Source organism: Phocoena sinus, chromosome 20, assembly GCF_008692025.1.
Source record: "Phocoena sinus isolate mPhoSin1 chromosome 20, mPhoSin1.pri, whole genome shotgun sequence".
NCBI classification, from domain to species: domain Eukaryota; kingdom Metazoa; phylum Chordata; class Mammalia; order Artiodactyla; family Phocoenidae; genus Phocoena; species Phocoena sinus.
In genome coordinates, this window is record NC_045782.1 from 51,562,601 (window position 1) to 51,585,434 (window position 22,834).

At 55.9% G+C, this 22,834-nt stretch overlaps 3 protein-coding genes across 9 annotated transcripts in view; 1 reads left to right on the forward strand and 2 right to left on the reverse strand.

Moving 5' to 3' along the window:
- The window catches only part of RECQL5 (RecQ like helicase 5), a 38,782-nt gene that overhangs the window by 12,474 nt on the left and 3,474 nt on the right, over positions 1 to 22,834 (forward strand). Inside the window, exons 8-13 of one of the 2 annotated variants that reach the window (XM_032617689.1) lie at positions 3,614 to 3,693; positions 21,733 to 21,951; positions 22,203 to 22,302; positions 22,437 to 22,473; positions 22,594 to 22,652; positions 22,741 to 22,814. In XM_032617689.1, the coding sequence (XP_032473580.1) occupies positions 3,614 to 3,693; positions 21,733 to 21,951; positions 22,203 to 22,302; positions 22,437 to 22,473; positions 22,594 to 22,652; positions 22,741 to 22,814 (569 nt within the window). Of the gene's footprint in view, positions 1 to 3,613; positions 3,694 to 17,789; positions 17,919 to 21,732; positions 21,952 to 22,202; positions 22,303 to 22,436; positions 22,474 to 22,593; positions 22,653 to 22,740; positions 22,815 to 22,834 lie in introns of those variants that run through there. The other variant, XR_004347671.1, reaches the window with a different exon arrangement.
- SMIM6 (small integral membrane protein 6) lies at positions 6,015 to 19,507 on the reverse strand. 3 transcript variants are annotated; one of them, XM_032617699.1, is made up of 3 exons: positions 7,486 to 8,076; positions 7,332 to 7,405; positions 6,015 to 6,470 (listed from the first exon to the last, which is right to left on the reverse strand). In XM_032617699.1, the coding sequence occupies exon 3, from the start codon at positions 6,462 to 6,464 to the stop codon at positions 6,285 to 6,287; it is 180 nt and encodes a 59-aa protein (XP_032473590.1). In that variant the 5' UTR covers positions 6,465 to 6,470; positions 7,332 to 7,405; positions 7,486 to 8,076; the 3' UTR covers positions 6,015 to 6,284. The 3 variants fall into 3 exon arrangements, with proteins under 3 accessions (XP_032473590.1, XP_032473591.1, XP_032473589.1); XM_032617700.1 differs by lacking the exons at positions 7,332 to 7,405; positions 7,486 to 8,076 and adding an exon at positions 19,379 to 19,507; XM_032617698.1 differs by having other exon boundaries at positions 7,065 to 8,076.
- SMIM5 (small integral membrane protein 5) lies at positions 12,551 to 19,515 on the reverse strand. 4 transcript variants are annotated; one of them, XM_032617697.1, is made up of 3 exons: positions 19,379 to 19,515; positions 13,609 to 13,769; positions 12,551 to 13,161 (listed from the first exon to the last, which is right to left on the reverse strand). In XM_032617697.1, the coding sequence occupies exons 2-3, from the start codon at positions 13,733 to 13,735 to the stop codon at positions 13,052 to 13,054; spliced, it is 237 nt and encodes a 78-aa protein (XP_032473588.1). In that variant the 5' UTR covers positions 13,736 to 13,769; positions 19,379 to 19,515; the 3' UTR covers positions 12,551 to 13,051. The 4 variants fall into 4 exon arrangements, with proteins under 4 accessions (XP_032473588.1, XP_032473586.1, XP_032473587.1 ...); XM_032617695.1 differs by having other exon boundaries at positions 13,609 to 13,843; positions 19,379 to 19,514; XM_032617696.1 differs by lacking the exon at positions 19,379 to 19,515 and adding an exon at positions 16,154 to 17,783.

Below are 22,834 nucleotides of genomic sequence, written 5' to 3' on the forward strand. Positions count from 1 at the left end.
TGAACCTATGGAAAAAATATACGTGGTGAAAGATACCATAAACAAATAGACTGTAGATCTGGAAAAATATTTAATATAAAACGCAAACAAAAGGTTAAAGTTGAGAATAAATAGTTTTCACCAACTGACAAGAAAAACAAAGCATATGAAAGGAAAGTTCCCAGAAAAGCTCATCCAAATGGCTCGTCTAAAGATGTTCAAATTAGGTAGTAATCAGGTAAATGCAAATTAAAGTAAAATGATTTGACACGTGTGTAAAAGAGCTCAAACTCCTGTTGCTAGTGGGCACGTGAAGGAAAGAGTGCCTACACTTCGCCAAGAGAAAAATGCAGGGTTACAGTCTTTTGTGGGGAAGCAATCTAGCAATATCTATTTAAATTTTAAAATGCAGATACCCTTTGACCTAGATATCCTATTTCTGGAACCAAATCACCTGAAATAAGAGTGGCAGTGGGGACTTGCCTGGGGGTGCAGTGGTTAAGAATCAGCCTGCCAATGCAGGGGACGTGGGTTCAGTCCCTGGTCCGGGTAGATCCCACATGCCACGGAGTAACTAAGCCCGTGTGCCACAGCTACTGAGCCCACGCACCCTAGAGCCTGTGCTCCACAACAAGAGAAGCCACCGCAATGAGAAGCCCACGCACTGCAATGAAGAGTAGCCCCCGCTCGCTGCAACTCGAGAAAGCCTGCATACAGCAAAGAAGACCAAAAAATGCAGCCAAAAATAAATAAGTAAATAAAAGTGGCAGTGCGTAAGTTTATGTGCTCAAGGGCTTGAATGGTAGAATTGATCATGAGGACAGAAAATCGGAAACAAACTAAATATCTAGCAATAGGGAGTGAAGAAGAAATGATAGTAAATACTCCCCATAGGGTAATAGGCATAGCTGGGGGCCCAGGAAATCTTGTATCTTCCTTTTTATAAAAATCATATTTATTACTGTTTCACTTTATAGGTTTGCTATATTGAAATGTAAGTTCCATGACAGCAGGAACCTTTCCTGTGTAGCTGTAATAAATGCCTAGCTCAGTGCTGGGAATGTAGTTTAGTGCTTAATAAGTGTTTATTGAATAAATGAGTAAATTTGAATGACGGGAGAGAAGGTGGATGCAAGTAGTGACTGGGAATGGAGGGGTCTTGCGAGGACCAAGGATGATAGTTTGCCATGACCTAAGGGAGTGTGATTAACTTGTCTGAAGTTCAAATTAGACAAGGAAAAGATTTCGGTAAGGTGATTACGTATAAAGTATTTATTTAAAACTTACTAACACAGTGAATTACAAGAACTCACACTGGGCTCATCATTGAGACATTTGAGATCATCTGAGATAAAGAGATGATCCAGGGGCTTCCCTGGTGGCACAGTGGTTAAGAATCCACCTGCCAATGCAGGGGACACGGGTTCAAGCCCTGGTCCAGGAAGATCCCACATGCCGCAGAGTGACTAAGCCCGTGTGCCACAACTACTGAGCCCGCGTGCCACAGCTACTGAAGCCCATGTGCCTGGAGCCTGTGCTCTGCAACAAGAGAAGCCACCGCAATGAAAAGCCCGTGCACTGCAATGAAGGGTAGCCCCCACTCACTGCAACTTGAGAAAGCCTGTGCACAGCAATGAAGACCCAATGCAGTGGAAACAAAAATTTTTAATAAAAAATAAATAAAAAAGAGATGATCCAGAAAGCTTCCAGAGGGGTGTTACATGGAGGACGGGGAGTCCAAAGAGCACCAGTTTTCACCATTGTAATATTCGAAACAAGAAACAGTGCTTCCAAATGCTAAATAAACCATCCCATCTAGAATTTCCTACCCAGCCAATCAGTTAGTGTGAAAGTAGGATAAAGACATTTTCAGACAGACGATTTTAAGAAACTTTCTCCTTTGGAGAAGCTACTAAAGGATGTTCTCCACTGCAGAGGCTGTCAACTAGGAAAGGAAGATGGAGACCTGACCCAGGAGTGAGGCAAAGGGAGTGTCCTAGGACGAGAGTGAAGGGTAGTCTCGGCTGTGCACCAGGCCTGGAGAGCAGAGGCCCAGGTCGAACATGGGGATGGAAGGCACCAGGAAGGACGTTTCCAAAGATAAAAGTGGACCTTGCCATCATTGGCCCCCGCTTCCCGAAGTGAATTTTTCATTACATCAGAACATTTCGGGGGGGGGGGTATTCATGATGCACTGAAATCTAAGGAAATGAAAAAACAGGTCAGCTATTAATTTCAGGAGAACCAACGTTGTTGAAGGATATGTGATCATGGGAAATAGTAAAAATATAATCACGCGGTTAGCTCTGAAGAATCACCTTAAGGGAAATTGTGATGTAAGAAATCGTGATATAAGTATATTGGGAGAATGGAAGTAGAGGAAGTATGTGGATTTGTGTGTTCGGGAGGTGGGAACCATTCAACTTCCAGAAGCAGAAAGAATAGAGAATGTCTTGGGTATTAGTGTCTGCTATATTTTCTTGGCTCTTCTGTATTTTAAATTTTTTCACAATTTTTTTTTAAGATTTTTGTTTTTTTGATGTGGACCATTTTTTTTTTTTTTGCGGTATGCAGGCCTCTCACTGTTGTGGCCTCTCCCATTGCAGAGCACAGGCTCCGGACGCGCAGGCTCAGCGGCCATGGCTCACGGGCCCAGCTGCTCCGCGGCACGTGGGATCTTCCCGGACCGGGGCATGAACCCGTGTCCCCTGCATCGGCAGGCGGACTCTCAACCACTGCGCCACCAGGGAAGCCCGATGTGGACCATTTTTAAAGTCTTTATTGAATTTGTTACAATATTGCTTCTGTTTTACGTTTTGCTATTTTGGTTGCGAGGCATGTGGGATCTTAGCTCCCCGACCAGGGATCGAACCCACAACCCCTGCATTGGAAGGCGAAGTCTTAACCACTGGACCGCCAGGGAAGTCCCTTCACAGTTTTTTTTTTTTTTTTTTGCGGTACGGGGGCCTCTCACTGCTGTGGCCTCTCCCGTTGCGGAGCACAGGCTCCCGACGCACAGGCTCAGCGGCCATGGCTCACGGGCCCAGCCGCTCCGCGGCATGTGGGATCTTCCCGGACCAGGGCACGAACCCGCATCCCCTGCATCGGCAGGCGGACTCCCAACCACTGCGCCACCAGGGAAGCCCCCTTCAGTTTTTTAAAAGGAAAATTTAACAAATAGCCATGTACCAAGAGGCAAATAACGTATAATCCCAACACTCAGAAGTAATGACTGTCAGCGTTTAGCACATGTCCTTCCACACATACAGGTTAGTATGTTCCTTCACATACTCGTGTATGTATTCAACCCCTATTAAATTAGGTCATATTATACAGTGATTCCCAAATGCCATTCCCCGGGCCCTTTGCATGAGAATCACCTGAGCAGCTTTTTGAAAATATAACCTCCCTGGAGCTCCAGGTTCAGAAAGTTCAATTCAGTAGTCTTGCTGAATTGGACCTCAGGTCTTTTAAAGTTACCCAGGTGATTCCGATGCATGGTCAGGTGTGGGGACTCTGTTTTGTGAATGGCTTTATTAGTGTCATTTGATATTTTTCTCTCTCACCATTTGTTGGGCTACAGGGTAGTCCAACTATGTAAGACTTTTACTGAATGGTCGTTTCTTGTCTCCAGGAAAAGAGAGGGAACAAAGCATCCGATAAAGCTGCTGTCTTGGCCTTTGATGCCCTGGTGGCCTTCTGTGAAGAATTGGGGTGAGTGACTTATCTTGTGTGTGGAAACAAGTGTTAGTGAGATCTTTTCCTCTCCCAGCACTGCTAGTTAACAAGCTAACATAGGACAGTTCTTGGGCCACCAAGGGACCCCTGCCTGCTGAAAGCCATCGTGTGGGAATATTTCCTGTCGGAGCATGGAAGTTGGTACCCTCCCACCTTTCTGTGGAAGGCCCCAGAAACTCTGGCCCTGTGAGGATTCGTTGAGTATTTTGGGTGGTCATCCACCCATCCCACTCCACCCACTTCTGGAGTGGCTGGCACCATGGGTGACTCAGTTCCGAGAGATGTGACCAGTTCTGAGCCTTTGGCATTGTGGTGATAATGTGCCACTGTGCTGTACCACTGCTTCACTTGTGGAGTAGTCACTCTCATCCCAGACCCAAGCAGAGACATGTGGCCCAGTTTATGTCTTGGGAGGGCAGGGGCGGTAATGTGCCTGGAGAGAAATCAACTTTTCTAACATAACACCAGCCTGCCTACTCGGAACCCACTTATCTATTTGATCTGAATCTGCTGGTGGTGGGGGCCGTGAAAGAGCCTGCTAGCTGCTCAGTGACAGGCAGACTGTGGCTGGGAGAGCCCTGGGCACAGCAGCTGTGGGCGCACTGTATGAGGGACACCCAGAGCATTCTGGACAAGCTCGGAGCACTTGCATTTGTGTAGCCCTTTGCTCGAAAAACCTCTTTGATTCCTCTGCTCTCACTGGTCAGATCCCGTTGGACAACCCTGTAAGGTAGATGAGGCAGAATTGATTGCTTCAGACTTAAGAAATGAACAGACCACTGTCCAGAGAGGTCGTGGTTGGGAGTTCCCTGGCGGTCCAGTGGTTAGGACTCGGTGCTTTCACTGCCGAGGGCCGGGGTTCAATCCCTAGTCGGGGAACTAAGATCCTTCATGGATGCCACTAATCCCCCATTTCCCAATTTTTTCAGCGATATGCACGTTTTCATACACATATGCTATCTTGGTTTTTGCAAGACTGGATTCTTGAAGCATGGAGTTGATTAGGTGCATGGTACTGGTGGTGCCCACCAGATGTTTGGGGCTTTCTTCTGGAAACCAGAGAGGCACTTATTTGGGCCATGTGCTCTGATTCCCACCCCCTCCTATTCACCAAGTCTGTGGCTCCTAGGCTGAAGCTACTTCCTTCTCTAAGCTGCCATGTCTCATTTGGCCTCTGTGGCAAGACCACGCCCAGCAGAGGTGGTTGGCACCCTTGCCCACAGCTATTGCAACCAGAGCCCTTTTCAGGCACTAACATAGTGAGTTGCTAAATTAGGCCTTCTTTGGTTCCTTGAGTAAAGCACTTGTCATGAAAGGGCTCAGTGTCCTTGCTAGTTGTCAGAGTCCCCTCTGCTTGAAGTCACCGTGGCTGGACTCTTGTTTGGGGTGAGTATGAGGCTCTGTGGAGCTGTCTGGAAGCTTAGCTCTGCTGTATCCCTCTGGGCTGCAGCAACTCACCAGGCAAGAGGACAGGTCCTCCCAGGGCCCTCTGCTTTCTGTCTCATACCAGAGAGCTGGGGCCTGTTAGAGTGTCAGGAGTCTGGGCATCAGTGGGCCTCCTGTTGCCCCGTGTGCAGTCTCATCTCTTCTATCTCATTTGCTACACATGAGGGCGTCAGATTCCAGGACTTCCAGGCCCTGGGACGGAGTGAACGCAGCTGGTATGGCTGGATTTGAAATTGCTCTTTGAGTAGAAAGGAATGTTTCTTCATTGCATAAATGGTATATAATACGAAGGCAAAGCCCCTTCCTCACCAGATACTTGCCCTTCTTCTAACAATAGCCTGGTTTGAGGTTGACGTTGAAGCAGCTATTTGCAAAGGGAGGGCACTTGGCAGCGAGGACAGCCCTGCTTGATGGCTTTGGCAGAGGCGGGGACATTTCTACAAGGGCTGTGTTGTAGGGTCTGGGGTGCATGGGGGCTGGGGGACCCTGTGAGGGATACCTGGGCATCTCTGGGACCAAGAGAAAAGACACTTGGGTCACATGAATGAGGCCAGCGTGGGGCGTCCAGATGGCTTCCTCTCTTCTTTGCATGCAGCTACTTTCTCTGAGCGTGGCCATGAAATGCATTTGATTATTTATGACAGGGCCAAATTTATCTTTGCGTGTAAAAGGAACAGTAATTAGGTTCAAAGCAACCTTCCTCCAGCCTAGAGGCCTCTGGACCCTGAGATGGGAAAAACAGCTTTGGTTTAGGCCTAGATTGTACTGGGCTCTGTCAACTCCTGGGGTCTCCAGGCTGGGGGAGCCAATGGCCCAGCATCCCTCTGTTTATCCATTCATTTGCTCACTCGTTCATTCATTCATTTATTCAACCAGCAAATATTGATTGATACTGGCTCTGTGCGAGGGCACATCAGAAAAGGGGGTACAATTGGGAACAGAAAGAGACCCAGCCCCTGCTTTTTGTTGCTTGGACCAGTGGGGAAGACAGGCACTTATCAGATAATCAGACATGAAAAACTGTATAATTCCAGACTGTTAGAAGGGCTTTGGAGAAAAGGTACATGGCGTTTTGAGAGTGTATAACAGTGGCCCCCCTTCTTGGCCCACAGAAAGTCAGGTCACGACTCTTCATACTCGTTGACCCTGTCGAGTGCGGGGAGTAAACCAAACACAATAGCAAACAAGATGAGAAACAGGACCGTAATGATGAACAAGCAGATCACTACCAGGCCCCCCTGGTCGAAGGGGTTCTGCCAGAACTCATCCTTCCAGGTGCGTTTTGTTAGTAGTCTGTCCATGTGAACCTGGAAAAGTGGGGACAGAGGCCCTGAGTGCAGGGGCTTCTCCAAGGCCCTGTCCCAGGTGCTACTCCCTGCCCCCAACTTCACCCTCTGGTGCGATCTCAGAGAACGGCAGCCACCTCTGTAGCTAGCAGGCATTGAAGGATGGTGGGTCATTGGGCTCAATGCCTCCAGCAAGCAACAAATGGGCTTTCTTCCTCTGTAGAAGCAAAAGCAGGGACTGGCACCAAGAGAGGGGGGTCCCTTGAGTTCTTCCTGGAGGCTGCCTCTGGCTTCTCCAGTCCTTTCCTGAACAGCCCTGCTGTGAGCAGGACTTTCTCTCCCATCCCTGAGAACTGCTCAGCCAGGATCTAAAAAGCAGCGCTCTAGACCCTTCCTGGGTTTTCCTGCCTCGGTTGCCAAACATTTGGGAAGCATTTTGAGAGATCAGCACAGGAGCCCAGGAGTGGATGGTCTCAAGCTGAGGCCTCTGTAGGCTTCCCTAGAGGCAGGTGAAAACAGAAGGACTAACTAATCTTGAAACACAGCTGAGATGGGCAGGCTGTGAGTCTGTAGCCAGTTGAAGGGAGTAAAGGCGGAGAAGGAAGGAGCCATTACCGGGGTCTGCTGTTTGTACTCCTGTGTCCTAAGCGAGGGCAGGCAGGTCAGGGTAATCCTTCAGGCCCCACGCCTTGGGGGCCTGAGCTGAAGAAGCCGCCAGGTGACCAGAGCTGCACTGTGTCAGAGAAGCAACTCTTGGGAGGAAAAGGTGGCTGCATTGCTGACTGCCCCCGACCAGACCTGCTTGCTGTCACCAGAGCAAACAAAGGTGGGCTAGGGCCCATTGCCTAGCAACCGTGTTCTCTTTCAGCCTTTCACACTTACCCCTCTGCCGCGTTCTGCCCTTTTGTGATGCTGTTTTGGGGGGCTGCTCAGGGGCGTGGGTTGAGGTGTCCTGGCTGAGAGAGGTCAGACTTGGGGTGGGTGGGGGAAGAGACTGGATCCGGGGCCCTTGCCCCAGGCCTCCCGTCCACCTCACCTGTGGTTGGGTCCTGCCCCTCCTCTCAGTCCGGATGACCCGTCTACTGAAAGGACCTGCCCAGAGGTCGGGAGGCCCCAGGGCTGGGGCTGCCACGCATGGCCGCTCACTTCCTGTGGCGCTGGGTTGATGATTAACCACAGCTCCAGCTGGCACCTCCTGGAACCAGCATGTGGGTGTTTATCACCATTGAGGCCCCAGGCTCCTGTGGAGGCCCAGCTTCCCCCTTGGTGTCTTTGTGTGCCGCTTAGGCCCGGCCGCAGCTGCTTCGTGTGGGTTCCCACCCCCTGGTGTGATGGGGCAGCCGGGAAGCAGGAGTGGGGCCTGTGTCCCTTCTCGTGGAACCTGGTGGCTGCCATTCCATCCTTGAAAGACAGAAGTCGAGTGCCCACGGTGGCCAAGAACTGCACCAGGTGCTGCGTGTCCAGTCGTGAGTGAGAGAGGCAGGCCCTGCCCTCCCAGGGGTTACATCATAGGGTACCAGTCTTCAACCCTGCCTGTTCCAGTCATCTGGGAGCTTTTCTGAACGCCGGTGCCCAGGCCCCACCTGGTAGCACAGAGATCAGCCTCTGGGCATGTCAGAGCCCTGTGCTTGGTAAACCTTGTCGGGTGATTCTCCTTTTTTTTTTTCAATTTAGTGGTTTTTTAAAAAATTTATTTATTATTTTAATTTTTGGCTGTGTTGGGTCTTTGTTGCTGTGCGCGGGCTTTCTCTAGTGGCGCGTGGGAGCTACCCTTCGTTGCAGTGCGCGGCTTTCTCATTGCGGTGGCTTCTCTTGTTGTGGAGTGCGGGCTTTAGGCACGCAGGCTTCGGCAGTTGTGACACATGGGCTCAGTAGTTGTGGCTCGCAGGCTCTAGAGCTCAGGGTCAGTAGTTGTGGTGCGCGAGCTTAGTTGCTCTGTGGCAGGTGGGATCTTCCTGGGCCAGGGCTCGAACCTGTGCTTGAGGATCCACCTGCATTGGCAGGCGGATTCTTAACCACCGCGGCACCAGGGAAGCCATCATCGTGGGATTCTGACATGCAGCCGGGGCTGGAGGAGATGATGGGAAAGTTCCTTGAAGTCCTTCTTAACTATCCTGGCTTAATTGACCTTGGCTTACCTGCCGCTTCGCATTTCCTTCTGTAAAACACTCTGACTAATGCCCTTGGCCTGCTGAATGCTCAGAGCCAGCAGGCTGGTCTCAGCGCACCCTCGGACTTCCGCTCCATTAGCTTAGTTGGTTGCTTATTAAGCGTCAGCTGCTTGTTCCCAAACCTGTTTTGTGGCAGTTGTACTTGTAATTACATAATTGCACTTAACATTACATAAAAATGAAGTGGTGATAATAGCTGAAACCCCAGTTTTACAACTGGGGAACAGGCACAGAGTGGTTAAGTAACTTACCCAAGGTCACACAGCTAAGAAGTTACTGCTTTGGGGTTTGGACCCAGCTGTTCCTGTCAAAAATAGATGTGGACAGGACAACTGTAAACATTTCCTAAAAATGCAGAAGTATTTCACGCTCAGGTTTCCTTGCAGATGTCTTCAAGTTCTTATTCCGCCTTAAAGAAATCAAAATTAGCAAATAGACAATTCAGGAACTCTGGTCGGCAAACCCACACTTGGAGAAAAGACCTCGGCCCTGCATCAAAAAGATTGACCAAGGAATGTGAGTCTGTACATTTCAAATGAGAGGTGTAGAGAACGTACGTCTCGGGTACACAAACGTTGCTTTAATTGACTTTTTCAATTAACTTTTGGCCCTGATCGGAAAATCCTTCTGAAATGATCACCACAAAGGGAATGATGTGATGGAAAGAGGTAGAGAATGCTGTTGGTGCCCATGGCATAGTCTGGCCTGGGGCCTGAGGAGACTCCCCTGGGAGGAGCGATGTTGAAGTTGAGATGGGAAGCTGACGTAGGAGTTAGAATGTGGAGACAGTGTTCCAGGGTAGGCAACCGGTTCCCAAGGAGAGCGAGGAGACTTTTCCTAAGGACAAAATTAATTTGTCTTCAGTTTTTTTTTTTTTAACTTTTATTTATTTTTTTTTTTTTTGCGGTACGCGGGCCTCTCACTGTTGTGGCCTCTCCCGTTGCAGAGCACAGGCTCTGGACGCGCAGGCTCAGCGGCCATGGCTCACGGGCCTAGCCGTTCCGCGGTATGTGGGATCTTCCCGGACCGGGGCACGAACCCGTGTCCCCTGCATCGGCAGGCGGACTCTCAACCACTGCGCCACCAGGGAAGCCCTTAACTTTTATTTTTTAAATTATTATCTTGTTATTGCCGTGCAGCTTGAGGGATCTCAGTTCCCTGACCAGGGATTGAACCCGGGGCATGGCAGTGGAAGCCCAGAATCCTAACCACTAGGCCACCAGGGAACACCCTGTCCTCAGTTTTTTATGGTCTGCAATTTGTTATTACCCACAAGCAAATATGTTGTATTGAAGATTGTTATCTGTAGATTGCTTTCAAATGTTAATGTTTGAGAAAACTGTTTTGTCTGCTCTGCCAAGTTTTGCTAATAAGATTCTTGCACCAGTGGCTTTACTGTAGTTTCTAATAAGGCGTAACATATGTACAGTAAACTGCACAGATCTGAGATGTAGAGTGAGACCCTCGTGAGGGACCGAGAGACCACAGTCGAGAGACCGGCTGGGACGCTGCGGCAGTGACTGCAGGCAGGCGCTGCTGGTAGCTTGTTCCAGGGTGGCATGGCGGTGGGAACAGAGAGGTGTGGCGGCCAGAGTCAGCCAGATGTTCTCTGGGGCTCAGACGGCCTGATGGCCGCCCCTTCCACGGTCACCACCTGCCTTGCTGTACCTGTTTATTCTTTGCCGTGATGGGGGAATTGCTGCCTCCTCTCCATGCCCATCTTTCCCAGAGGACCAGCCAGAGTACGTCAGGCTGCCCTTGTGCTGGGGCAGATCTGGTTGGTTGATCCGAGTGGGATTGGAGCCTGCCTGGGACCTGGCGTGACAACTTCAGGAGGGGAGCCATTGGTGGCGGGGCTCAGCGTGCCCCCGTAAGCCCTCCAAGGGGAGGGACAGAATCTTATTTGGGGTCAGCAGTTAAGTACTGCCTGGCCTGGAGGAGGAGAACGCGAATGAACCTCCTGTCAACCTGTCGGTGCCCAGGTCTGCCGACTTCTTGGCAGCTGGACCAGGGAGCCTGAATCTTTTCTAGAAAAGATGCTCAGCCTCAGCCACACTGAGGAAGGATGTTCTTGATGCTGATGTAACTCACGTAAGGAAAAGTCACACGAGGATCAGGCTGCTGCACCGTTGGAGCTTCTCCTGAACTGAGGGCTTCCTGGGGACCCTCCAGCTGTTGGTGCTGGGACTGGCAAGGGCGGGGCTTCACACCCTCCCTCTGTTTTTCTTCTGGGTGGGAGACATAGCTGGGCCCCACCCCAGCTCTTAACTCTTAGGGCACACCCGCTTATAGGGAGGTTACTTTGAGAAGAGTTTGGGGTGCGGCTGTTTGGGATCTGGGGTTGGTATTGTAGGTGGTGGGTAATGGAGTGAGAGCCTTATCAGTACTACAGCTGGAGGCCTGGGGCCCCGGGTGTGGTGAGCAGGGGCTCTGGAGCCAGGTGGGGGGTGCCCAGAGGCTGGCTCTGCCACTTTTCAGCTGGTCGAATTTAGGGAAGTTACCTATTTCCTCATCTTTAAAATGGTGATAATAATGGTACATTTGGCATTGAGGTGGTCATCATAACTAAATGAATTTATCTGCATCAAAATGCTTAAGACACTGCCTGAGCGGGGATGAGTCCTCAGTGAATTTTAGTTATATCTTTATCCTCACCATTGTTGCAAGTATTATTATGGTTATCATTATTTTTCCGAGTCCCATTCTTTTGTGGTGTGGTGGGGGTGGTAGAGAGTACAGACAGATTCTTGAATTTCTTTTATTTTCTATGGAAGCACTCTTCTCTGGGTCTTCAACCCAAACCAAACCCGTCAGAGAAGTCCCTGGGCACCAGGAAGTGAAACCAACCAGAGAGAGCTTCTCCTGCCTGCCTGTCAGCTGGAGATGGTGGGGCCGCAGGGGAGTGGCAGGGCTGGCATCCACTCTCCACTCCCTGTTTTCTGAGTAGATGGAGCTCTGCCTCAAGGCAGGCAGAGCATGGGCTGCATAGGCCAAGATGACAGAGGCGTATAAAAAACGCAGACTTCTTTATGGCCCCGGCGGACCAGGGTTGTATGTGTGTCGGGGCGGGTACCGTGTGAGCCTCTGCCTCCCCTGCCCTCATTCCTGGCTTTGTAGCTCTACCTGGAAAGTTCTGTGGGAGAGAAAGTAAACTGAAGGGAAAGAGGCCAGGCAGTGTTGCATGTCAGCAGGCCCAGTTTTTAAAATGAGGCCACATTGCCCTGGCTTGGCGCCCTATTTAGAGGGGCAGATAATGATGCTTCTTATCAGTGGAGGTCTTAGGATATGCCCAGCACTGTGCCAAGGTCATCTCGGTTTATCCTCACAGGCTTAGCCCAGGAGGTGGGGACCAGGATTAGCCCCATTTCACAGGGGAGGAAACATGGCTTGAAGAGGTTGAGTCACTGACCTCCGGTTTCGTAGCTGGCGGGGGTGGGAGTGTGAGGATTTGAATGCAGACAGTCCGGCACACGTTGGGGAATGGACGGAGCCGTCAGGATGCAGGTTATGGACAATAGTAGGGGCCTCACCTCTCTTACTGCAGAAGTTTGGGAAGACCCAGTGGCCTGAGCCTGGTAGGACGGGGTGTGCTGGCTCTGGTTAATAGCAGTGGTGACCGTGGCGTGGCATTCCTGAGCCCGGCACCTGCCTGGGGCAGACGCAGCCTCCGCCACTGCCGAGCAGGCATCTGGGGAGGGCGGAGCTTGTTAGCAGCTGGTGCTGGGCAGGAACGGTGCCGCAGCCCTCCCCTGGTTCCGCAGCCTTCCCTCTCGTGTGGCATTCCTGCCTGCATGTTTTTCCAGCTTCCGAGAGCACAGGGAGAGCAGAGGCCTGGCAGGGACGGTCACTGGCCATGTCCCTGGGATTCTGGCACGCTGCCCACCTGATGCACGTAACCCAGCCCAGGGAGTCTGGCACCACAGAAACACATAACCAGAAAGCTTTTACTGGGAAAGAAACAGGCAAATACTGGAATGGAACACAGACGTGTCCGTGCTCTGGGGGGAGCTTGGGACTCAGGAGCTGCCGCGCAAAGCCCCTCTCCGATTGGCCTGCTCCTCTTTGGCGTGGGAGCCTTGAGCCAGCTCCCCACACGTGCGGGCTGTTCTCCAGGTGTGGGGACCCCACTTCTGTGTTTTGTTAGAAAGCGCAGGTAGGCACAGAACCCCTGGTGGTTTTCTGTCTTAGAAACAGTCAAGTCCTCCTCGGCACCCTGTGTTCACTGTCAGGTGAGAGTTTTGTGGCCGGCACAGCCCTTATTTCCTTGACGAGGCTCCAGCTCTCAGTCAGTGTCTGGGTTCCTGGGCTAGGCCAGGGCTGGGCCCGTGGATCTTTGTCTTGAGGGTTGAGGGCTGCAGGGCCAGGCTGACGCCCTGGGTCATGGCTTTGGCGGTCTCCTCTCCGGCTCCTCCTCGGCCGCCGCCCTGGCCCTCACGGTGGGGTCGTGGGTCCCACCAGGGCCCTCCTGCCTCCCCGCTTAGGGCGGCAGCACCGGCAGCAGCAGTAGCCGACGGCCATCAGCAGCAGCAGCAGCACGGTGGCTGGGGGGTTGGGGGAGAGAGCAGAGAGCGCCGGAAACTCAGAGGCGAGGAGGAAAAGAACGCCCGCCATACTTCCAAAGAGGCCCCTCTGGGGGCCTGGAGGACCTTCACCAAGGCCCTGGTTTAGTGGTCAGAAATACCCGAGAGTCTGGGAAGAGGTGTGACTGTCCCCATGCTGGCCCCCAGAGCTTTGCTCCCTCCATCTGTGGGTTGGGGTGCCGGAGGCACCTCTGGGCCCTGGTGCCCAGCACACCTGTTTCCTAGAGCAGCATGTCAGGATTAGAGGGGATCCCCTGGCTCCCCCCAGGGGACATCTGCTTCTCCTCCTCTGTCTGGGGGACCACCCAGCCACCTCTGCCAGCCCCGTGGCTGGTACCATGGTCTCGTCTCTCCTGGATGCCAGGAAGAGCCATGGGCGCTGAGGAGACTCTGGGAGCCGCAGCTTACCTATGAAAATGACAAGGACTGAGAAGGCCACGATCTCCACGGGCTCGGCCTGGGGCAGCGTCTGCAGCTTGTACAGCAGCCTCTCGCCTATGGAGCGCATCTCCAGCGCAAGGTTGGAGGCTGCCATGTTGTGTCAGGTCCCTGCCGGGGTTCCTCCTGAGCTGCAGAGCAGGGAGAGGACCTGGAGTCCCCACGGAGCTGCCTCCAGAGAATCTGCCCTCTCACCTACCCCAGCCTGCAGAACGAGTTTGTCAGGTCTCACCCCTCACAGCCCTGGTGGCTCACAGCTCACAAGGGAGGCAGGGAGCCGGCAGGGCCCCTTGCTTACCGCTCCGCTGTGGCTCTCAGCCCCCACCTAGCTGGCACTGCTCGGGCGAGGGAAGCTGGGGATGACAGTGAGCCTGAGGCCCTGCCGCAGGAGGGGTCTGCCAGCCGGCCGAGGTCAGCCACGGTTGCTGACCGTGAAGGAGACTGCATGCTCCTTTGTCTTAGACACCACTCCTAGGTGTTGCCCAGGGTGCCTCAGATGGGCATGGCTCCCCTGGCGGCCCCTGAGTACCTCCCTGGTGGGGACATGGGGCTCCAGGATGCCAGCCTGGCACCCTTGCTTTTCATCATATGTGGGGACAGAAAGGTTGGCTTCTTCCGAGAGCAGGCTCATGGGGGCTTCTGGCCGGGGTCGGCCGTAGTTGAGAGCTGACTGGGGGCAGTGGTCTGAGCCCCCCTGGGGCCCCCCACCTCTCCCACCAGCCTCATTTCTTTACTCATACCGTGTCTTCCTGTGAGAAGGTGGAGGTGACACCGTGTCCTAGTTTTCCCCAAGGGGTCCTCTCTCAGGATGGGACCAGGTGTCCCAGGGGGCGTTTAGCCTCCCTCTCTTGCTGGCTTGGACCTGCCTCTCTGGCTGACCAGGAGAGTCCCCTCCGCTCCCCTCTCCCCCCAACACCCCCTGCCCCCGGCCCCAGGTGAGGGGCAACTGAGCCTACAGGCCCCAGGACCGAGAGCCTCCTCCTGTCTGTCGTGCCCAAGGGGCCAAAGGTGAAGGTCCAGGCCGGGTCAGTGAGTCAGAACACATTATGCCACAGACCTTCTTTCCCCTTCCGCCTCCCCGGTGGGCACGAGGGAGCCAGCGCCTCTTCAGAGAGGGATCAGGGACAGCCTGTGTCAACCCAGAATCAGCCTGTTCCCCGAGGCAGCTCTTAGCCAGGGCAGGGCTGCAGGCGGCCAGGGGCCTGAGCCAGACTGTAAGCTCTCATTACCTCCGCCTCGTCCCTCAGCCAGGCACATTCGCCCCCAGGTGGCTGCGGCCTGTGAGGCCGGTCACTCCTGGCGCCGCCATCACAGCGTAGCGTCCTTAGAGCCGCCTTGAAGGTCATCCGCTCGAGTCCTCTGCACCGCACTTGGCTCCCTGCCCTCCCTCTGGCATGCGGCCTTTGCTCGAGTGGGGAGCCCCCCTGCGGCCCAGCCCGGCCCATTCCTTCTTGGGCAGCTCTGATCGTTAGAAGATGGGATCGCCTGGTGACCTCGTCAGTCCCACCTGTGGTCACTCAGGCCAATTCCGCCCTCTTCTGCCTCACGGTCCTCCAGGGCCTGGACGGCCAGCGCGGATTCCTCCTGCATCTCCTTCCCCACAGGATAACTGCCCTCGTCGGGTCAGATGGCCCCCCCCCCCATAAAATAGCATTCAAATCATCCTGGGTTTGAATACTGCCAGCCTTCTTCCTGCTTTTGTGACACGGGAGTGGCTCCGTCTCTCTGAGTCTGTTCCTTTTCTTGTTTTCCATGAAGATGAGGTGCCCGTCTCTCGAGGCTGTCGGGAGGGTTGAGCACAGGGCCGGGCTCCGGGAGTACCCAGCCCATGTGATTCCCCTCTGGGCGGGGTCCGGCCAGCGCAGCAGAGGCCAGGCGGCCTTGGGGGGTGGTCACACCCCCACACATTCACTGTCAGTGACCTTCCTCCAACACCTTTGGGGAGTTTCGTCTGTGTCCTTCATGCCCGGGATGTTTGTGGTGTGTGAGGTGAAGGAGAGTGGTGGGGGGCCGGCTGGAGATGGGGGGGCTATGTTTTAAGTGATGATGGGGGGTAGCAGGCAGGTGATGGCTCCGTGGAGGATTAGATGGTCTCCTGTCAAAGGGGGAGGCTCCTGAAATTAGAGCCTCCCAGCTTCTCCCATGCCCCACCCCAGGGTCTGCACGTTGCTACAAAGGAGATCAGGATCCCAGTTTTCCAGTGTACTAGGAGGCATAGAATTCTAGAATGCCATGGGTCATCCACTCCTGCCTCCTTTCTTTTGCATATGGGGACACTGAGACCGGAGAGAGGAAGGGACTTCACGGTCACACTGCAGGAGTGGGGCCTGGCAGCGCTGCCTCCGCCATCCCTCCGTGGGCGCCTGTCTCAGGCAGCCTGCTCTTCGACGGGCAAGATAAGTCGGCCCAGGAGCAGCCCACAGAGGGCCTGCGATGGGCTCAGCACAGGGACCAGGGCTCTGCGTGATCAGCCCCACCCCACACGGGAGTCTGGAACACAGCTTTCATCACTCACCAGGCCACACTTGCTCTTTGAGAACCTCCTGTGACTTGTCACCAAAGGCAGATCTTGCGAGTCTTTCTGTCTCAGGCTCGTGAACTCCTTCCCAAGCATAAGACCCCTCTCCTCAGGTCACACCGAACAGACCTCCTCCCACTGACCAGTGGAGCAGGTGTGCACAGGAAGGTGGTCCCCTCCCTTGTTCTGGGGCCTCCGGGCTTCTCGCTCCCCGGGTTTCCAGGAGGACGGGAGCCCACCCGCTGGTCCCATTCCTGGAGGAGGGACCGAGGGACCGGTGGGCCGACCGAAGCCGAGGGGGAGCTTGCCCGGGGCTCAGGAGCTGGGCTGCTTTCCCCTCCCCTCTTCGGCTACTTGGCCTGGCTTTTTCAGCCTGATTGGCCCAGGGCCTGCACTGCCTAATGTAGCCATCAGAGACACTCCTTCACAGAGAAGGCGGAGGCGAGCGGGTCGGTGGGGGGCTTTTTCACCTGTGCCCCCCACGCCCAAAGACCCAGGAGGGATTGCAGAGGGTCGCGCCTCCGCTTGTGAGTGAGAGGTTGCGTGGAGACCCTGGTCAGTTGGGGCGTGATCTCCAGAGCAGGGAGGGGGAAGGTGGGGCCGGGCTGAACTGCTGTGCCGGAAAGGCGGGGCCTGTTGATCCGGAGCTTCTCCTCTAAAGTCAGCCGTCCTCCAGGGGTTAGGAAGTCTGAAAGCTGCAGACTCACGCCCAGGGGACCCGGGCCCCACTCTGGGAAGAGTGTCAGTCCACTCCAGCGGGCCACGGACGTGGACAGCCAGGGCCTCTAGGGACTTGGATTGGCCCCAGGGCTGCTCACTGCATCCTGTCTGCAGGAGTGGGGCTGCTGGACACGGCTGTTCTGCCCCAAAGGCTGAAGCCCCCTTTGCTTTTCAGTTGCTGTTTTATCATTTCCAGCTTGGCCTTGAGCAGAGGAGCCTTAGTGGGGACTGTGGGGGGCTGGGAGGGGCCTGTTCTCCTAAGAGGGCGGAGGCACATTCCAGCAGGTCCCAGGCGGGCTTTCCAGCACGCTATTTAAAGCGAGGCCAAGGGGTGCCTGACGCCTGGTGCCCGATATAACCAGCCGTCGTCAGGTGACCGTGAGGCCTGTGCCCCAGCTGTTGCGTTGTAGGGAGCCCTGAGTGTTCCCAGCTGTGGCCCAGGGAGGGTGGGCATCCTAAGGCTGGCTGCCTCTTGTTTTCTTAACCTTCCCAGGTTTGGAGAGCGGAGGGCAGGGAAGCCCAGTGGGGCTACTGGTGAATCTCTATATTTTTCCAGTCTTTCTATCTCGGCTCCACCACACTCCTTCCCAAACTGTACTTTCTGCCTGTGAATGAGGATCTCCCCCAACCCCATGCTCGGTAGCACCTCGGTTAGAAGCAGCCAGAGCAAGTGGTGGCTTCCCCTGGCCTGGCTGCCCGCACGGCCCTTCTCGGCACCTTCGGAGGGTGCTCCCCGGCTGGAGTGGCAGCCAGTGGAGGGGGAAGGTGAGCCGGGCTGGAGGGAAGGCTGGCAGAGCTGGAGGGACTAGAAAACATGCCTTTGTGTGGCATCTCCTGGCACAGAGCCGGCAGGCCGCTTGCCGGCCCGACAACTGCCACTTGGTACTGAAGCGTCCCTGTTTCCTCTTTGCAGAACTGACACTCCAACTCCAGATGCAGCTGCGTGGGGAGAGCCCAGGCAGCGGATGTGTGCTGTCTGATAAGGGTGTGTTGATGGCTCAGGGCCCAAGGGCTTCTTGCCTTGCCCTGTTATTTTGTCAAGGTGGGTTTCAGCCACCCCTGCCCCCTGGGCAACGTCTTGTTCGAGAAAGAACTAGAATGAGGCATAACTGAAGGTTGGGGGAGTCTTGCGGGGTCCGGTGGCCTAACCAGCAAGGCAGAGATGCCCACTGTGCGCTGCGCTTTCTGCCTTGGCCCCGCCTTCCAGTGGGGTCCAATGACACTTGAACCCTCAGCAGCCCCTTAGCTTCTCCAGGACAGGAGGAGGCACTTCCTGCTGCCGCTGATTCCTCCTGCAGCCCCAGAAGCTGGGCATCACCCTTCTGTCCCCGCTCAGGGATTGTGTTTGGGGGTCCCCATCCACCTGTGTCCTCTGGATCTAGGGACTCTGACCCCTGCCTGCCTGCCTGGGCCGTCTTACAGATAAGAGCCGGCAGGGGTAGCCATGGGCTCATCACTGCGTCCCTCCCTTACCCGGTGTCTGTCCCCTCTGTGCCATCACTGCTCATCGCTGCCGGGCTTTTAGTCTCCCCAGCCACCAACCCAGACCAAATCCCACAGCCTCTGCCGAGCCAAGAACACGTCGACTGATCCCTGGTTTCCACTTTAACCTGGGTGGTTGTTTTTCTAAGTAGATACTAGCTTGTTCGCTTTGGGGAGAACATCTGGGGGGCTGGGGAAGGGGACTGTAACGCTGGCGTGAGGACAGGGAGGCAGGAGGGGTAAGCAGCCAGCCTCGACTCGAGACTCTCGGGGCCCTGCCCACGGGAGCTGATCTCAGTGCACCGAGAACTATCAGCGTTCTGATGGCAGAGGGCCAAGTACGGGGCGGGGCAGCCCCTTCCCAAGCCTCACTTCCCCCCCCACCCCGGGTTTAGGGCCCTCATGCTTCTGGCGTGGCATTCAGGGAGATTTGGGGGATCCTGGGGATCTCTGTGGGCCCAGGGAGGAGCACCCGGGCCTGGCTCCGAGCTGAGAACTCCGAGACCCCCGTAAGAGGTAGCAGCTGCTGCTTTTGTCCAGGACACAATGGGCAGAGCTGCCACAGTTTCGCATCCTGGGAGGTGTGAGGTGGCCGGGCAGACCCTGCCCTGAGCCTCCTTGCCTGGGAGAAAGCAGGGACTTGATCCCCGGAAAAAGGGAGGCTCAGTGGCAGGCGATGGTTCTCCCCTAGGCCAGGCCAGCCAGATCCCTCGTTTAAGCCCCCTGCATAGGAAAAGCTTAAACTAACTTGCCGAGTAAGCAGGCACTCCAGGCCCCTCTGCCTGCTCAGCAAGCCAGCAGAGGGCTGCAGCCTCGGCCTGTGCCCCATGCTGGGTCCCAGCAAGAGAAGGGGGAGCCTGAGTTCGAAAGGGAGGCTCTCCAGAGACTACAACCAAGCGTGTCCCCCAGGACCCTCCTCTCCGTGCTTGTGGTAGATTGTGGCCCTCCACCCTTGAGACAGGGGACCCTGGCGGCTCCCTTCCCTTCGTCCCCGCCTCATCTGTGAGCGGAGCCACTCACCTGGGAGCTCAGGTGCTGGGGTTGGGGGGCAACCGCAGGTGCTGGGGAGCCCAGCAGCCTCCGCGTGCCTCTCCTCCGGCCTCCTCTCCAGCGGGGCTCACACCTCTTCCTTCCTTTGCGGACGCCTCTTTCCTGACCCGCGGCTGCTCCCCGGGTGCCTCTCCTCAGCGCAGCGGAGCTCCTGGCTGCTGACAGCCAGCTGCTGTCTCGGCCTTAGCTTTTTTGTTGTTGGTCGTCCTGGAGATTCAAGTGTCACATTACATGGGGCGGCTGCCGAAGTAGGGAGCCAATGCCACCGCTGCCCCCGCAGGCGAGGGAATCCCTGCTGGGAACTGGTCCTGCGGCTGCAGGTTCCTGCCTGCTCCCTGCCCCGAAGGTCTGCACGGCCCTCCTCTGTTCCTCCTCCTCTTCTCTCCTCCCTCCTGGCGGGTGTGGGCTGGGCCTGGGCTGTGAGCTGATGAAAGAGGAGGTCGGCTCTCACGTTCCCTGGCAAAGATGACCCCTGGGAGGTTCCACCTGAGCGGTGGAGTCAGGAGGGAGGGAGCGAGGGAGGGGGCCTACACCCCTCCCAGTTCTTTGCCTCCCGCCCCGCCCTCAGGAGCACCTTTGGGCCCATGTCCCTCAACCCCCAACCTGTCCCTCAGGCGACTCCCTGGCAGGTTCCTCTCTGTTTTCCCTGGGAAGGAAAGTAAATAGTGGGGGAGCTGCTGGACCACCCAAGCAGTCAGCCCTCTGGGGAGGCATCTTGGGGAAGAACTTGGGAGTCCCGAGTGACTTGGGAGTGGCCTGGCCTTAGCCTGTTCCTGGGGGCGGCCCCGGGAGGAGGAGAGAGGACACTGCTGATCTCGTTCTTGCCAGAGTATCGGCTGGGGCTGTCTCCACGCTCCGGGCCCGGCTGTGCCCGGAGCAGGACAGGAGCCGACCCCAGCCCGCATCTGCGAGCTGTCAATGGAGCCCTTTGAATGTGAGCACAAAACGCCAGTGAGTTGGGGCTTGGGGGAGGTGCGGGGGGAAGGAAGCCAGCCTTGTGGCCGCACCACTTGGATGCCAGAGCCTCCCAGAGGCCGGACAGGCAGCCACTGTGCGGTCGCACAGGCTTGAGCCCTGGAATGAGTTACACATCGGTTTTGGGTGTGGCGGGAATAGCGCCCTCTGGTGGCCTCCATGCCCTCCTTGCCGGCTCCAGCCGTTCTCTCCTCAGCTAAACAAGGCAGCCAGCCCGCGCTTCCTGGGGGCTGTGTCGCAACCTGTTGTCATTTCTGGAGGCTGGCCCTCGGGGTCCTGGCTCCTCAAAGTGTTTCTTGCAGCCCCAGGCAGGGCTCATGTTGAGAGGTGTTCTGGTTAGAGCAGTGACGCCCACTCTTCTTGTCTTTGGGATGTGGTGACTAGACAGCCCTACCTCTGCTCTGGCATCTCCCCTCGGGTTCCCCCACCCCGTGCCACATTCCTGCTGCAGGAATGGCTGTTTGTAACAGCCCTGATAGAACTGTGGCCCCCCGGGCCTCTGCATCTGCCCCGGTGATCGACTGTGCCCCCAGCCTGGGGGGGGTTCATTCTTCCAGCCTGGAAGGTACGACGAGGAAGACTCCGGCCACGGCTGCCTCTCCTCGCTGCCCTCACCAGTGCCAGCTCTACGGTGCTGGCCCTGAGCTGCCCAGTTCCTGCTCTCAGGCAGTCCCCCCGGTCCCGGGCTGTGTACACTGGGCTGGGTACACACAGGCTTGTCGGGGACAACAAGGAAGAGGTCACCAGGAGACAGAAGTAGAGCAGAGTGCTGAGGTGGGGTAGGGCCACTTCCTGCTGTTCTCTCCCTCCCTCCCCATCAGAAAAAAGTGAAGAGTGATAATAAGAGCCGTGTCCTGGGCACCGTGCAGCTCACTTCAGAGCGTCATCCTGGCCCTTATGCAGCCCAAGGGGCCAGTGGTCCTCTTGCACCGGCTTGTAGGCAGGAGTGCATAGGCTTTAGGAGGTCAGATGCTGTCCCCAAGGACACAGCCTCAGCAGCAGAGTCAGCGTCTGCACCCAGAGTCCGTGCTTCTTCCAGGGTGCCCCACTGCCGAAGGATGGAGAGGGGGCTGGGGCCCGGAGGAGTACTCCATAGAGAAGCAGGACAGAATGGGGTCCGTGGCCTGGCTCCTCTGGATACGTGTGTTCCATGACTTTGAGAAAGCTCTCAGCTCACTGCCCTCATCTGTAAAATGGGCACCCCAGCGATGCCTTGTGAGACTCGCATGAGATGCCTGCCACAGTGCCAGACGTGTAGCTGTGCTCAACCAGAGTTTCGGGATCGGGTGAACGAACGCTGGCCGACGTGGGTCCCTCACCCCTTGCCTGTGTTATGCTGCCTGCTCCAGGTGCCGCCACGCTGCCATCGCTAAGTACTTCGGGGATGCGCCCCCCGCCTGCACCAAAGGCTGTGACCACTGCCAGAACCCTGCAGCTGTGCGGAAGCAGCTGGACGCTTTGGAGCAAAGCTGCAGCTGGAGCAAGACCTCCATTGGGCCCTCCCAGGGGAACGGCTTTGACCCTGAGCTGTATGAGGGAGGCCGCAGGGGTTATGGGGGCTTTAGCAGGTGAGGGGCCATGAGGCCAGGGGCCCCCAACCCACTGGAAATAGTCTGGCATTCTCTCCCTGATGCTAAGGCCAGACCAGAGGCGACACAGTGCCGTAGTCCATCACCCGGCCCTGAGGGCCACACTGGGGCCAGGACTTCGGTGTTGCCCATGAGCTGCCAGGGCCTCAGAGACATCACTGTCCCGGCAGACACGTGACAGGAGGGCAGAGCCCAGACCCAGGACTGCTCATGCCCAGCCTGTCTCCTAGGTACAACGAAGGCTCTGAGGGCAGCGGGGATGAGGGCAGAGACGAGGCCCACAAGCGGGAATGGAATCTCTTCTACCAGAAGCAGATGCGCCTGCGCAAGGTGAAGGGGATGGGGGCTCAGTGGAGTCCAGGTGGCCCCCTGCTCACACCCTCTCAGCCCCTTCCCTGGGGCTGGACTGGGAGCTGTCTTGCTGTGGGGCAGGATGCCTTATGGGCCCTCATGTCATCTTCCAGGGCAAAGACCCCAAGATAGAAGAATTCGTACCCCCAGGTCAGTACAGAGATGCCCCCTGGGCTGGTCTCGGGGTATGGTGGAGGATGCCTCACTGAGGGGTTGGGGATGCCAGAGAGCAGAAAGTAGAGTGGAAGGACTTGCCTCTGCTCCCCCCAGATGCAGACTGTCCCCTGAAAGAGGCTTCTAGTAGGAAGATCCCCAGACTCACTGTGAAGGTAAGAGGTGGGCAGCTCGTCACACCTGCCCCCCCAGGATCTCCCCCCCAACCTGAGACTGTTTGACCAACTTCCCTCCCCTGTGCAGGCCCGTGAGCACTGCCTGGGGCTCCTGGAGGAGGCTCTGAGCAACAACCGCCAGGCCGCAGGTTCCACTGATGGGTGAGTGTCGTCAGGGCCGA

What these genes read in the sequence shown, in the direction of transcription:
- SMIM5 (XM_032617697.1), bottom strand. Translation starts at nt 13,735, where the DNA reads ATGGCAGCCTCCAACCTTGCGCTGGAGATGCGCTCCATAGGCGAGAGG. An exon ending in AGTCCTTGTCATTTTCATAG is followed by an intron (nt 13,162 to 13,608) that starts GTAAGCTGCGGC and finishes CCAACCCCCCAG; the next exon opens with CCACCGTGCTGCTGCTGCTG.
- SMIM6 (XM_032617700.1), bottom strand. Translation starts at nt 6,464, where the DNA reads ATGGACAGACTACTAACAAAACGCACCTGGAAGGATGAGTTCTGGCAG.